Source organism: Mixophyes fleayi, chromosome 2 (assembly GCF_038048845.1).
Source record: "Mixophyes fleayi isolate aMixFle1 chromosome 2, aMixFle1.hap1, whole genome shotgun sequence".
NCBI classification, from domain to species: Eukaryota; Metazoa; Chordata; class Amphibia; order Anura; family Limnodynastidae; genus Mixophyes; species Mixophyes fleayi.
In genome coordinates this window covers 104,997,236-105,012,534 of record NC_134403.1, presented here as the reverse complement: position 1 = coordinate 105,012,534, position 15,299 = coordinate 104,997,236, and the positions used below count along the sequence as shown (strand labels likewise).

General features: G+C 38.0%; 1 protein-coding gene across 1 annotated transcript in view; it reads left to right on the top strand.

The window, feature by feature from the left end:
- The window catches only part of DIAPH3 (diaphanous related formin 3), a 503,156-nt gene that overhangs the window by 219,603 nt on the left and 268,254 nt on the right, over positions 1–15,299 (top strand). Inside the window, exon 9 of the mRNA XM_075199796.1 lies at positions 17–122. Within this exon, the coding sequence (XP_075055897.1) occupies positions 17–122 (106 nt within the window). The remainder of the gene's footprint in view (positions 1–16; positions 123–15,299) is intronic.

The following is a 15,299-nucleotide window of genomic DNA, read 5'->3' as shown; positions in this document are numbered from 1 at the left end:
TTTTGTCTCTTTCTAGTCTTGAAAAAGTCTTGGATGCCATAACCACAGCTGCAGAAGAAAGAGGAATTGTCAGGTTTAGCCCAATTGTTGGAGGTCTTCAACATAACACTGTTCAGCTACAGGTTTGTTTAATCATATGTTATAGTACTTTTGCTGTTTGCTTTTAAAACTGTGTATATTACACATGTATTGTTCTAAATGTAAACCTCCAGCTAAAAGTTAATTGTGTGACGCCCACATGCTGCATGGGATACTGGGCTTATTTTTCTTCTGTCATCTTTTCTCTACACGGACAGACTTTTCTACTTTGATATTTCAATTCTGCTTCCTTTGTTCAGTCTCAGTAACACATGCCATTCAACAAGTTCCGTCACAATTCTTACTGAATTCCTCTTGTAGTACCCCCTTATCTCATGACTGTTCCCTAAATTTAGGTCTATTGCCATCTCATTTTCTATGTGGGTAACAATCAGCTGCAAGTTACTTTATGGGCATAATTTCCAGAAAAAAATAAAAATGGCGAGTTAAGAGAATTGCTCAGGCCAATAAAGGGGGAATGGAAGGTTGCACTTGTAGAGCTGTGACTTCCCCATATTAAGTCTACTTTATATTCCGGGTACTTTGTCTTGCTGGTGACACCCACCACTTACACTATATTTGCAAAGTTCTCTGCTCTGCCACTTCGCCATATTCCCGCATCCTCACTTTCTTCTTCCTTGAGTGGAGATCAGTCTTACAGCAGCATTTAGGATGGATTGAAGTGTGACTATATTAGTGTCAGTATTAAACACTCATCTTCAATGAATAATGTAAATGTTACCTGGTTGTCTCTTGAAGAATTAACTAATATTATGGTCTAGTTGCAATGCCGTAACTGTTACCTACCATCACAAGCAACATTTTATTGTTTGATGGTGTATCTTTCTATTAGGTGTCCATAGTATAAGACAATTTTCATTCATTTTGTAGCAACTTGGTTATATCCTTATTTTTCACATTATGGCCAAGTTATCTTTTTTTATTATTCTGAAATAGAGCAATTTAATTGTCTTTTCTATTTACAAGCCAGGTTTAAGTGAATGTCAAACTATCCTGGTTTGTGTTGCAGAAATATTCATTAAATGTTGTTGGTAATGTTTGCAGTACATCTTAGGTTAGTAGCACTGGGGTACAGTTGTATGGTTAAATATGGTTTTTCAAAGGTTTTGATAACTATTTTACCATCTGATTTTCAGATGATGGTGACATTAGTAAAATGAGCAAATAAAATAGATAAAAGGCATGAATGTTGAAAAGGGTACATAGGGTAAGGGGCGAGGAGAAGAGACTGGAGGTGCACAGTGCTTAGACAGAAACATACTAAATTATGAAGTGACTACAGGTGTAGTTTTTGCAAAATACTTTTTTAAATATGTTTAAAATGATGAGTTCTTATTATATTCACTTTCCTCGGTATATATGTTTGTTTGTATGTAAGAAGTACACTACCATTTTTAAGCAATCAAATATCACTGTTGCTGGTTCTAGAAACGTGACAATGTACATGTCCATCCTTCTAAAGTGAACTTTAAATTTGTAAAACAGTATGGGGGAAATCTGCTATCTGTTTTCCTGTCTTTTGTAAATCAGTCAAAATCACTTCAAATTGTCCAATAATAAAACACCCTCAGGATTCATTGTCTCAACAGTAGTCTAGTAAACAGTAGATATATATAGATATAGAGAGAGAGCTTTTTATTACCACTGTTTTCAATTTTTGAGATATTTTTATTTGTTTAACTAGAGTTTGCATGTCAATGTTCTTTCTACTCTAACAGGGAGACAATGAAAATTTAGTTCCTTCTATTTTACTGAGAGCCAACACTAGGCCGGTGCCAAAAATACATGCTTCTCCTCAAATAAGCTGCCTGCCCTGCTCTGAAAATGGGTGTTTTTTGTCAGACTTTGTTACCTTTTCTTTTTTTTTTTTATTTTATGATGGATCAAGACAGAAAAAAGACCATTTATTTCCCATTTTGGTTACATCGGGAGGTGGCAAATAATTTATTTTATATTTTAATAAAGAGGTGAATGAGTGTTTGGGGGTCGTCTGTTATTAAAGTGTATTTTAAAATTGTGTTTTAACTTATTTTTACGCTTTTGTATAGTGGGTCTTAGTGACCCGGTTCATCATACTAGGACCACAGGGGTGGCTATGTAGTCAGTCAGGAGGTCCAGTCTAGTTCATTTCAGAAATCCAAGAAAAAGAGGAGTTTGGAATAGCACCAGTGATTTACAGCACAGTACTAGATAGCCTCTGAGAGGGTGGGAGGGGGGAACCAGCTGCATTCCCTTTCATTTTAATATTTGCATATGCATAACAAGGTCATTTCCTTTTTATCTCCTTGGTTTTGAAATGCCTAAGGAAGAATTCAATTAGACGAAAGGTGTCTCCAGTAGGTCTGCGAGACTCCTCGCGGCAGAGATTTGACAGAAATCTCCCCTTATTGTTTCCATAGAGGTGCAAGGAAAAATGAGTGGAGATTTCTGTCAAATATCTGGCGCGAGGAGTCTTGCGGACTTTCTGGAGACCCCTTGTATCTTATTGAATCTTTTCCTAAGGGGCAGATTCAATTCCACTGCGTTATTTAGAACAACGCAGGCTGCACATTATTACCATTACTACGGTAATTTCAGCATATGTTTTTTTCTAGTGACTCAGAGTTGCGAGCAAAGATCAGTGGAGAAATTATTGTAGTAACGGTAATAATGTGCGGCCTGCATTGTTCTAAATAACGCAGGGGAATTGAATCTGCCCTTAAGGGGGGTATTCAATTGTTGCTCCGGCCGCTGGAAGAACGAGCGCGTTAAAACTATTACTGTTTATACGGTAATTACTCGCTGAATTTCATCTCGCAGCTCCCTGAGCTGCGAGATGAAATTCAGCGAGTAAACTACCGTATTAACGGTTTTTACGTGCACGTTTAACGGTGTAAACGGTAATAGTTTTAACGCGCTCGTTTTTTTGCAGTCCGGAGCAACAATTGAATACCCCCCTAAGTGTCTAAATTCAGTTAAAACATTGTTGTCTATTTCCACTGCAATTTCATAAAAAAAATACTTAATAGTCCCCCACTAATCTTTATTTAACACGGAGAAAGCAGTGATTTTGTGATATATCCCAATTTTGGAAGGGGGTTTAAAAAACTGGTAATTTATAGGTCTTTTTACTTTTAATGGATTTGTTGATTAATAAGTCTAGTAAATCAATTAATGTTCACTGTAGAATGTTGCACCTGTACATTGTACACATATGTATGACTGTGTATATAATATATATGTATCTAAAACAGTGGTAAATCCCTTCTAATACAATAATATATAATGCCAGATTTTTAATTTAGGTAAAGAATGCAAATGCAGACTTAAGATGCAAATGATATGCTAATACAATAACAAGCTCTTCTGTATTACACTTGGTAATATCAATATACAATATAATATCTGATAAAAACATGGGGATGTTGGTGTACATTTTGATCAATTTGTGATTGCCAATCTACTGTGTCAAGGTGACCTCATTCAGATGGGTGCTTACACTGACAGTTCATTTCTATAACATGGGTGCATATACATCATGAGTATATTGTATCTGCATACAGGATATAGCTGAGTCTGGTAGTATCCTAGGTGAAAGCTTCCCTGGTTAAAAAAACTCCTATGAATAAATGGGTGAGGTACTGGGTCAAAGTAAAAGTAGACTCAGCTACAATTATAGCTTCAAAGTGTTAAACACATTCCCAGTGTCACTGACTACACAAGAGTGCAGGAACACACTTTAGACCGGTGATAAACATACATACTTGAAGGGCTGCATGTTTCAGTCCTCTATCGTTCAAAAAGGCCACATTTTACCCTTAATTTCAAGAATTCTAAATAAATAAATAAAAAATAATAAAACAACAACCACAACAAACAGCCCCAAAACTGCCTATGCACCCCATAACACATCCAATAATTTCCCCACCTAACCCTCATTTTCTCCTAAATTCAGCCCTCTTGCCACCACAGGTACTCAAATCCCAACCTGTCATAAATGACCCTCACATGCCATCAAATCTCACATGCCAGTTAGCCCTACCTACTTTTTCTCCACCACCTGCATGACTTATTCTTCATTTTCTTTTAAAGCAGAGAATAAGACTTAACAGGAGGTTCAGCCTTATTTTGAGCATTGTGAGAAAGCAGAGTATAGATCTGGGGACCCCAGACGAAATCTCGCTGTGCTGCTAGCGATCCACGAGTCGCCTGTTGGCCACCAGACCACATTAGACTATGTAATATTGGCATACATTATAATAACTGAAATTGACATGGTCACCTTATTCAGATGGGTACCTACACTAACATTTTATTTCCTTAAAATGCAAACATACTTTCTTTGTTACATCTGAATACATGTTATAGATAATGCTGTTTGATTTGTTTACATCATATACACACTGTGACTCTTTATTGCTTGCTAATTATTTGCAAATAAATGTTTTGCTGCTTCACAGGGCAGTGATAATCTTCATAGAACAATGAAAATATATTTTGTTATGTAATTCTGGGGGGTTATATCATATTTTACTGTATGTAGAAAATCATATAGCATGCGTGCAGTGTTGACCTAAATTTTTTGCTGTTGCTAAGACAGTTGCCATGGTACAATTGAACATGGAAAGTCGCCTGTTGCATGTCAATAGACCTTCATAGCTGTCATCAGGCTTAAATATTGCTTGTAGAAACAATTTATGGATGCTTAATAAAAAAAAATTGAGAAGAAACTGAGTGCGCACAAATATAAAAGCAAAAAGTGTGTTTTGCTATATAATGTAGACATTGTGTCTTAGTCCTGAAATGTTAACATTTTTACAAATGAGATCAGGACTAAGCTGTAAGTGTTACTTTTTTGTTAATAAATGACATGGAATCACATAATATCAATAGACATGTGTCTGTGTACAGTCAAAATAGATTGCATTGGTGGTTAGATGACACTGTCAGGCAAGCTCTCCTCCTTTAATTCCAAGGAGTCTGGCTGATCCTACTAGTTACACCTATACTGGTTGTATAAGAACTCATTTTGTAAATCTGGTTTATTGATAGTAGACTAGTTGAGCAAACTCAAATGCGAGATGTACCTAGCATTTTAATAACAATATTGATAAATGGGTTGAGAGGAGTAAAGTTATTTTAAACAAATACACTGAAAAGAATGTGTGTTAAGTTATGATAAATCTAGGGCTCACCCAGCATAAGTGGTTTGGAATGCAGCTAGAGAAAACTGCTGTAGAAACAGGACAACATAGAGATTAAAGGATCAGCAGGGATATAAACTGCTAAGAGGTTGCCACAAGGAAAATTTTTCAACATCTTCCTACAGTCTCAACTAAGCCACTTGTATTACATCTGTGACCACATTGGATCCTCTGTGTTGCCATTTTTCTCCTGCAAGCTTATCGTTGGGTTCCGTTCAGAACGCAGTCCTAGGAATGATTTGTGTTGATGAGCACTTATAATCATAGTAATTATAACATACTAGGACATTGTAAGAACAGAGATCACAAGGCGTTTTAACTCTAAGTAAAGAATGAGCTGCTGCTTTTGTTGTATTCTTTGTCTTTTATCTCTCTCCAATTTCACAGACTTTACAAGTTTAGGAGAAGGTAAAACATGTAAATATGAGGAGCATCTAACGGCGGTGTAGTGAAAGATTGAGTGTGCACAATAACATGTGATTTCTGATGTTACCAGTTGCTGATTATTTTGCTACTTTGCATATAAATATGTGTAGTGTTGGATAATGTGTGTGATATTTTGACACATCCTTATTTTGTCCCCTGCAGCAAGGTTTTAAAAGTGTATCAATATTGTCCATGTTTGTTTTGAGGCACAAAATCACAGAACAATGTTGGATTCAATTGGACAAACTAATGTAGAATAAAAAAACAAAACAATTCACAGAAGGTCCACTGTGTATCCAAGTTCATATGTTGATATTATTCTGCCATTGCTGGTAATCAGGATTTGCACCTGAGTGGTGCCTGTAAAAGGCTGCAAAGCAGCTCAGTCATTCTCTCAGACCTGGGGAGGTGGGTGGATGCCTCCGGAGAGAGAGAATGTTTATCGTGAGCAAATATTTTTATGTTTGGTATCTGTCTATCTAGGACACAAGGTCCCACTCTTGAGAGAGGGTGTTGCTGAAGGTATAGTTAGTGTCGGACAGGCAAGACCCTTCTTCAGGACACTTCTTCAAGACCCTGCTTGACAACTTCTTCAATATTGCTTTAATCCTGTGACCTGCCGATTAGACCCTATAATCTAACCCGTTCTCCGGCTGATTCTGAGGTTGGACCCAGCTCTCCAATACCACCGCTCTGCCGCTACCCTGCAGCTCTCGTCAGTGTGATAGACCTGGGGGGATCCTTCCACATCAACCCTGACCCATAGTAAGCGGTCCGGTGTTACCAGCCCAAGTGTACCAGCACAGGAATACACTAGCAGTGACAGTTATCCAAAAGAAACGTGGTTCTGAGGGCCATAAAGGAGCTCAGTGGTGGCAGCATTGTAAGCCCCTCCTACTGCGGCAAGAGGGCACATTTGAGATAATGAAAGGGAACAGTGGCAAAGTAAGCCTAGCCGGTTGCCAACAACAACAGACAGGGTGGCATAGGCGGTCCATCCTGTTACACAGGTCTACCTCGAATAGTACATAAACTCTGGAAAGACAAATTGGCTCTGTCAGCTACCCCGGTCCCTTCAGTAACCATGAAGAGGGCACCAATTCTCCTCATGCGGTCACTATATATCTCTATTTCTATTTCAAAGTGTGAAAACAAGTCTGTTTGTGAAGGGGTGAAAACCCTGGAGTACTGAATTGAATCCATAATGATTGAGAAACCTGCAGTAAGAGAGTGCGTCTCATGACAGCCTCCAGTTAATAAAAGATTGGCAGAGATTGTCCACATGGTGGCAGTAGTTTTAAAGATTGATTATTTCATCATTCTTCTGTAGCATATCAATTATGAGCTGCCATAGACATTAATCTATAAATTATTGTTGTCTGTTCATATTTGTTAACATATACTGTAGTAAAAGTAAAAAAAATATGGTTCATCTTATTTTTAATCACGTCTGACAACTGCACTAACTGGTGTTTATTATTGTATTCCATTAATCCCCTGGTTCTGTTTTCCAGTAAAGCAAAAAATAAGTTGCACGTTTTACAGCCTGCATAACAATGCTTGTTTTCAAACATGGATGTGTATTTGAATTCATACCAAGTACAGTGAAATCCAATTATCTATGCCTACTGTTTTGCCTGTGATCCATTTTCATCAGCTTCACACAGCGGCTTCCATACTAGAAACCTCAATGGTATTGTTGAAGCTGTTATTAGGTTCCAAGTAATGCAATTTGTTTATCGGTCCGCATGGGTTATCTCACTGTGTGTGTTCCTAAGCAATTTTACTTGTATATAAATGTGCAAACACCTAAGCAAGCATGTGTGATGTGACAGAATGCGATACGTGAAGCTGTCTTGTATTGCAAGAACCAGCTTGTCTAATCACACTAAAGTATTATTTGTTCATTTTTATTTTTAGTCTAACACTTTAGACACTTCAATACCCTGTTCTGTGTTATTCAATACACAGGATTGCATAATGTCTTTTTGCGCAGCTTTTAAAATTTATTTTCACAGAAGTGCATCCTGATCTTATTAAAAGGGAATGGCCTGTGCAACCAATCAGTTGTTACCACTAAAAAGCAAGACACTGTAGCTTACTCTTCATGAATTTTGTGCCTGCGTTACTTGTACTCAACCTGCTGAACTGACACACACTGCTAAATTAGAGTCAACGACTGATGGGTCGTCCAGTTTGATGCCAATTTCCCCCTGCTAATTTATGCCTATTGTCAGTGACTCCAACATGCAAATAAACAACAGTTGAATAGCGTTTGAGAATTGCAACCTGAAAGCTTGCTCCTATAAATGTACTTTGTGGACAGGTTACAAATTGTAAGTGCATGTCATATTTTTGTTATAGACAGCAGTGTACTTTGTGTGCAATACTACATCCACTTAGTTATATTTTTAAAGGGCAAGTAAACCCACCTGTGGATAAATATATACTTAAGCCTATGGATTACCAAACTAAAATAGAGTAAAATGTATCTGCATTAAGTGAAATGTTTTTAATTTACTCTAGGGAGTAAATTTTTCAAGCTGCAAGTTTGTCAGGTTGGAAAGTGAAGATGTTGCCTATAGCAACCAATCAGATTTTAGTTATTTTGTAGAATGTACTAAATAAATAACTAGAATCTAATTGGTTGCTATAGGCAACATCTCCACTTTCTCGAACTCGACGGAAACTGGAAGCTTGATAAATTTAACCCTAAATCTTTCAAGTATACTGTCTCCCATTTAACTGTTAACATTTATTCATAAGGTGCCCCAAAATTACACAGCACTTTACAGCCCAACAAGGAAAATGGACAATGTTCACAAAGCACAAATGCAATAAAGCTGAAAAATTAAGCTCTTAATTTAATAGGAAAGGTACAGAACTTATAAAATTTATAGTACACATTACACAAAAAGGTATATAACAAGGGCACACGGCTGAATGACATGAGTGCGGAAAAGACAACAGGAGTTGAGGACTAATGTTGAGGTCAATGGTAAGACGAGGGGGTTGGCAACCCAAAGGGATGATGTGGGTAGAGTTTGGCTGGGGCATCGAGAGTGTAAATAAGTTAAAGACTTGTAGGCTTTAATGAAGATGTGGGGTTTTAACGAGCGTTTAAAACTTGTGAGCTGGTGTATAGTCTGGATGGGAATCCAGGTCAGAAGCAGGTCAGGGAAAATTTTAGAGGAAGATGTGGGATGTTGTTTTCAGTGTGGAATCGAGGTGCATATCATTTGTAGAGCAGAAAGGAGTGTGTCATATGAGAGAGGGTCATACCCTGACAAGGTTTCCAAAGTGGAAGTGACAGGCCAGGGAGAGAGACTATATATGGATAGGGATGGAATCAATGAATCTAAGGCAGTGGACATGAGTAACAGTTATGGTGTTCACGTTCAGGGAGGCGTTTGGAGACTATAGCAGGAGATAAGATGATGAGTTCATTTTTAGACAAATTGAGATTTAGGAAGCACTGGGATTCCTCTAAAAAGGATTTTTGTGCAGGAAGCAGGTGGTTGAGTTTATTTTGATTTAACAGAAGCGTAATGTGCAATGTGTGACATTTATAAAAACTGTTGCATGAGTAACGGCAAACAGTGTTTTTTATGGGTTTTAGAACAACCAGAATATTACTTTTATTTTGTGAAATGATTGATTAAAATCTTGGTGCTAAAGGTCACAAATGTTTCTAAATGTCCTGAAATTTGATTGTCTTGCATGAACTCTTGTACAGATTGTACATCGGGGCTTAACCATTGATAGCACTGCAGTATTTGCATCCTTTCATTCTATGATTTAATTTTGTTTTAGAATTTTTCATGTCGTTTTGCATTTTGTCAGCATTTCGTTTGTTGTGTGACTACAGTAATGTAGGATGTAATTTAATCTTATTAAAAAATTTCAAAACCACAACACATTGGTTTTTAATTGCATACTTTATATATTTCTGTATATACAGTATGTTCCGGCTTCAGCTTCAATTCTGATTGTGCCAGTGATTGTGTTGCACATGATTTGTACAATCTTTGAAAATGGCTACACCTGTTTCTGCCTGCTGGATAGTGATCTAACATTGTTGGTACTCTGGTGCAGATTTGGTGTGGTCAGGGCTGTTATGATCAAGGAAGACACATTATTGTTAGTGTCTTAAAGCCTAAATATATCCCTGTTGTCCCTTTGTTTTATGCTTCTTCAGGGCCCACACACCCATCAATTTATAGCCTGCTTTTCCTTCTCTCCTGATATAGTAATTAAATAATTTACTAAAATGACAAAGGTGTCGACACGTCCTATAAAAAATAAAATAAATTTTGAAACGAATTCATCAAAACCATTTTGTATTCATAGAAGAAATCTGTTTCTAAATTAAGTAACCGTATATCAAACAGAAACTTTACTAAATTTTTTCAGCCTCGGCTTGCATTAAGAACAGGGGAGTTGACATTTTCATTAACATTTGTGCTCCACTCCGATCCCTTAGCACACATAACACTTCACCTATTTTCTTGTTTGATTTCAAAATTAAGTAAATGCTTCAGCAGTTAATCTGTAGGTGTAAACAAAATGAAAGCATATGGTATTAATTCATGTTCAGCACAATTATGCAGTGTAAAGGGTCCTAATCCTCTTAAGTCTTACACTTACGTCTCTTGTATGCGGGGCTGGTAAGGTAAGTTTTTTGGTAAGTTTTCTTTACTCAAGCAGTTATCGTAGGATGGGACTTGAATTTAGTTCTAGATCAGTGTTTGCTAACCTGTGACACTCCAGGTGTTGTGAAACTACAAGTCCCAGCATACCCTTCCTGCAATAAGTTGCTATATTTTGGCAAACCATGCTGGGACTTGTAGTTTCACAACACCTGGAGTGTCACAGGTTAGCCAACTCTTTTCTAGATCCTCCTGTAAATATTACTATACTATTCGGACTTGTCCACATTTTCGTGGAACCTTGTCAAACATCATAGAAATCTTATTAAACATCACTTCTTAATTGATTCTTGGCAACATCAAAACCACCCTTACAAAAAACGACACATTGTACTGTTTCAAGCATCAGCCATTTTCAAAGATATATTATTTTCCAATAGATTCAGTGGTAGTTAATAAAATTATTCAATAGAATTCTCATACATGACAATGAAGCTCCAGTCTTTTAGCCACCAAATGAAGAGGAATCTGTGTGTGCTAATACCCTACATACAGAAGTTTACTAGACCATATCTACTGAAAAGCAGTATCTATTTAAAAGTATTGATGTCATGCAGAAAGGGATTGAATTCCTCTGAGTGCAACTCTAGATACCATCACCTGCCAGAAATATCTGTGTTTGCTAGAAGAGCTTCCCATGGACAGCAGACGCTCCTTTTTAAAATAGTTTGACAAAGATTCCCTTTGCGGGTCCCTTTCTTTGTTGTTGGACTTGATTCAAAATATCACTGGGGGTAAATCGCACCATCTAGCACAAGATGACATGGCAATACCTTTGCCTTCATCTTCAACTTGGCAGCATTTATTGGAAGCAATGAGCTATAGACTTGGGATGAGATACACTAGACCAGGCCTGTCCAACCTGCGGCCCTCCAGATGTTTGTGAAACTACAAGTCCCAGCATGCCCTTCCAGCTATCAGCAGGTTGCCTACTGGCAAAGCATGCTGGGGCTTGTAGTTTCACAACACCTGGAGGGCCGCAGGTTGGACAGGCCTGCACTAGACAATGTGATGCTATAATGACTAAATAGTCTTTTTGGTCTGTTACAGCTAAGAAGGAAGGAAGAACGGGCAGAAGGTCACTCAATGATAATCTTCTGGTTCATCCTGCCATGACTACTGTGGGTGGCATAATTGCTGATTATGAAGCAATTTGAATATGTACTACTCAAGATTCTTGATTGCAACCGATAAAATATAGCATATTATAGTATTCTCAGAAGGGACACTTATCAAGACCCAAACTCCATCCTCTCTAGTAGCATTGGGAAGCATTACACCTGCAAATGTTACAAAAGGCTCAAATGATAGCGCCTTTTCCCTTAGCCCAGAAACATACCAGCTTTTATTCAAAGCTCTTTCTGATAGGGAACTGAGCAGAATTTATTTATTTTGAACCCTCATTGATTTGAGGTGACTCAATCAGGTTAGGTGTTCCATGCAAGGCGTTTTAAGTCTGTGAATTTTATACTCTGCACAATAGACAAAGAAGTTTTCCTTACCTTCTTTAGGATACGTATTTCCACATTCTAGTTGCAGCTCAGAACCATGGTGTCTTCAGGTTTTTTGTTCTAGGTCATCACTTCTAGTTTGCCTGCCTCCTTTTTGGCTTTGCTATATCCCCAATGGCTTTTTTACCACTGTAGCATAATTGAGGAAGCAAGGCATCACTCTCTGGCCTTATCTAGACAACATCTTGCTGAGAGTGAGGTCATAGTACATTGTCCGATCCAGTATAGCCCATATTGTCATTCCTACCCACATTGGCATTCCTACAGGGAAATGGTTGGATCCTCAATATGGCATAGTCGCCTTTTGCCCTCTTGGCAGCTAAAGTTCTTGGAAGTTCAGCTAATTAGCGCACAAGACAGAATGTACTTAACAAAATAAATTCTTATCAGGCTCCAATATCTAGCAAGTTGCCTCCAGTCTCAACAACAGATAAAGGACCTGTCTTCGTCTGTTCTACTCCACATTGGACATCCTCTCATGGTCAAGTTGGCTTATGTAGGACCTTTTCACACAGTGGGATCACAGGCAAATCTTTCTGGATCAGGTCATTCGACTCAAGACACCAGTCATCCCTCAACTGGATCCAAGAAGGATTTCGCAGTGTCTATTTCAGATCCAGAATGAATGGCGGTTACAACTGATTGCAGTTCCACTGCCTTGGGCTAGCACACTTATCTACTTACAGAAATGTACAGGTTACATGGCCCCCAGAAAGAAAGAATACTCTGAGAGCAGAGCAGAGTGGAATGCATTTTTCCATTTACCGAACTGTAGTCACATTTAGAAACTACCAAGGATTTATTAGGAGCAGGACTATGTAAGAAGTATCTGCAGTCATGTGTTGGACAGAAGATAATCTGATGTCTCTCTCTGCACTTTAGGTTGCAGGCAAAGACCACATAATGTTTGACTATTTTAGCCCACAGTAGATCCATCTGGAAGAGTGGACCATATACAAGAAGAGATCTTAGTTACTGATCTTGAAGTTTTTGTCTCCCACAATAGGTCTGATGGCGGAAACCTAGAATGCCAGGGTGGCTCAATAATTTTTTTTTTTTCTTGCCACAAAAACATCTAGGCGGAAGGAGAATACTCTCCGTTTCATGGAATCTTTAGCTGCGGTTTGTGCTCCCTCTGTTTCCTCTCATTACCTATACTTTAAGTTGGATCAGGAAAAAAATGAGCGTATGCGATAGGAATCCTTCCATTTTGGCCAAAATATCCATGGTTCACAGGAGATTGGGGAATGCTACTAGAACAACCTTGGTCTCTTCCACTTCGGCGAGAAATTCTCCACCAGTAATCACATCCTTCAACCAAGCTCAGAGGGGGGGCTCCTTTTGATGTCATTGAACTGTTCTTGTTAAGAGGCAAGGTAGATTCTGATGTGATTTTTGTGCTTCTTCAGGATAGGAACAGGGATGCTCGAGATGCCTACTATAACATTTTTAAGAAATTTATCCTGTGGTGTATCCTGCCTCTGCTAACATTACATATATTCTGGACTTCCTTAATGATGGCCTTTACAAAGGTCTTGCTCAACGGACTCATGTTTGTGTTTCTTTTATTTTTCTAGAGACTTGCAACATCCATACAAAATTAAACAGGGGAAAAAGTTGATTTGGTTTACAATATAGAAGTTACTTTGGTTAAAAAAAAGAAAAGCAAAACAAAACAAAAAAAGAGCTTTCCCAGAACATTTGTGTATGTGTGTGTATCAGCGTTGGGGCAGCATTACTCTTTGTAGTAATATTGAAAAGTGTTTATTGACCACACTTGCCAGGACTGGTCAGACTGGTGGTCAGTGGTTTAACACACACACACACACACACACACACACACACACACTGCTGGCTGTGGTGCTCACATAGTGCTGTCATGACACTAGAAACAATAGTCTAGTCTATTTTAATAAGACAAGAACCGGGTGGCAAGTAAAAACTACCAGGTGGAGCACCCAGGAAACAGATGCTGGGATATATCTCTATCTCTATCTCTATCTCTCTCCTTTTGTTTTTCATTTGTATAGTGCATGGTTGTCCTACATTTATTTTGAGTATCAATGAGTATCTTCTAATTAGTCTAGCTATAGTATTTAAATTTTGTTTTCTAGAGGATATTTGGTGTACACCAATGCCTTATTGCATGATGAGTGTTATCCTAGAACCATGCTGTGCTAGGCCTATTTCAGTTGGAACTCTGTAAATGGACTTTGCATTGGGATTTTGCTTACTTTGCTTAGACATGTTTATTTTTGGATACATTTGGCATATCAAATGTGTGCATTTTTTTAGTCAGGTTCTCACTAACATGTTCAGTCTAATGTGATAAGCACACTGTTAATGGATGTGTTACAACCAGCGCTACATCTGTAGCCACATGCGCAATTATAAAACACGGTTATCATGCATTTCACATTACACTGTTACTTGCAAGATTTTCAGCATTTTGTGAAGGTTTTAATAAATCATTCTGTCATTTACACTTTTCTCTCAAGCACCAAGAACAATGGGAATAGTTTTGCAATTGCTAATTAACTCTAAGAGTTGATTATGAGATATTGTTGGTGATTAAGTACCCCAGAGCCTTAAAAATCCTTTTTTTTTGTGCTTTTAATAAAGACAGCATGCTTCAAGTAAATTTGAGTATTAAGCCGGAAGCTCTTATGCTGTTGTAGATATTGAATGCATCCTTTTATTTTTAAGGTGAAGTAAACATTTTAAAAAATACATTTGTTCTGTCTTCTAAATATGACCACACTGATATTTCTCAAGGAATATACATTTTTGTTTGTCATATCAGAGATCCAAAGGGAACATAATTGAGAGCTGCTGCATAGTGTGCGTTTCAGTAAGGAACACTGAAACAAACAAATGCAAAAGAGTGCAGAGTTGGCACACCTGGTCACTCTGCTATAATCACCCTAGGGTTTGTTTGTTTGTTTTTTTTAACTTTGAGTTGTCTGTTGGCTTGTAAAATATCGAATGCTGAATTGAAGCAGTAGTCCCATTTTGTTTGGGAAAAAAAAAAGATCCTTTTCAGGACGCAATTATCCGTTATATCGGGGAAAGCTCTGTGCAGCAGTTTCCTCAGGGCTCCATGGTTCATCTCAAGACCCCTATCAAACACCAGCACTGTGTAAATGGTGGAGGGTGTTGTGAGCAGGGGAAGACACAATCTCTGTTAAATCATCATGATTGCAGTTTCTCATTAGTCCTCCTGTTCTCACCGCCCACCATTTAGAAGTGGTGAGCAAAAATAACCTCTATCTGGGAGTGCAATTTTTAGCAGCCCCAAGAAAAGAATAGATTTCAGAGTAATTCTCTTGACATGGCAGCCTACACGCCAGTTTTTGTTTTTTATTATTTGT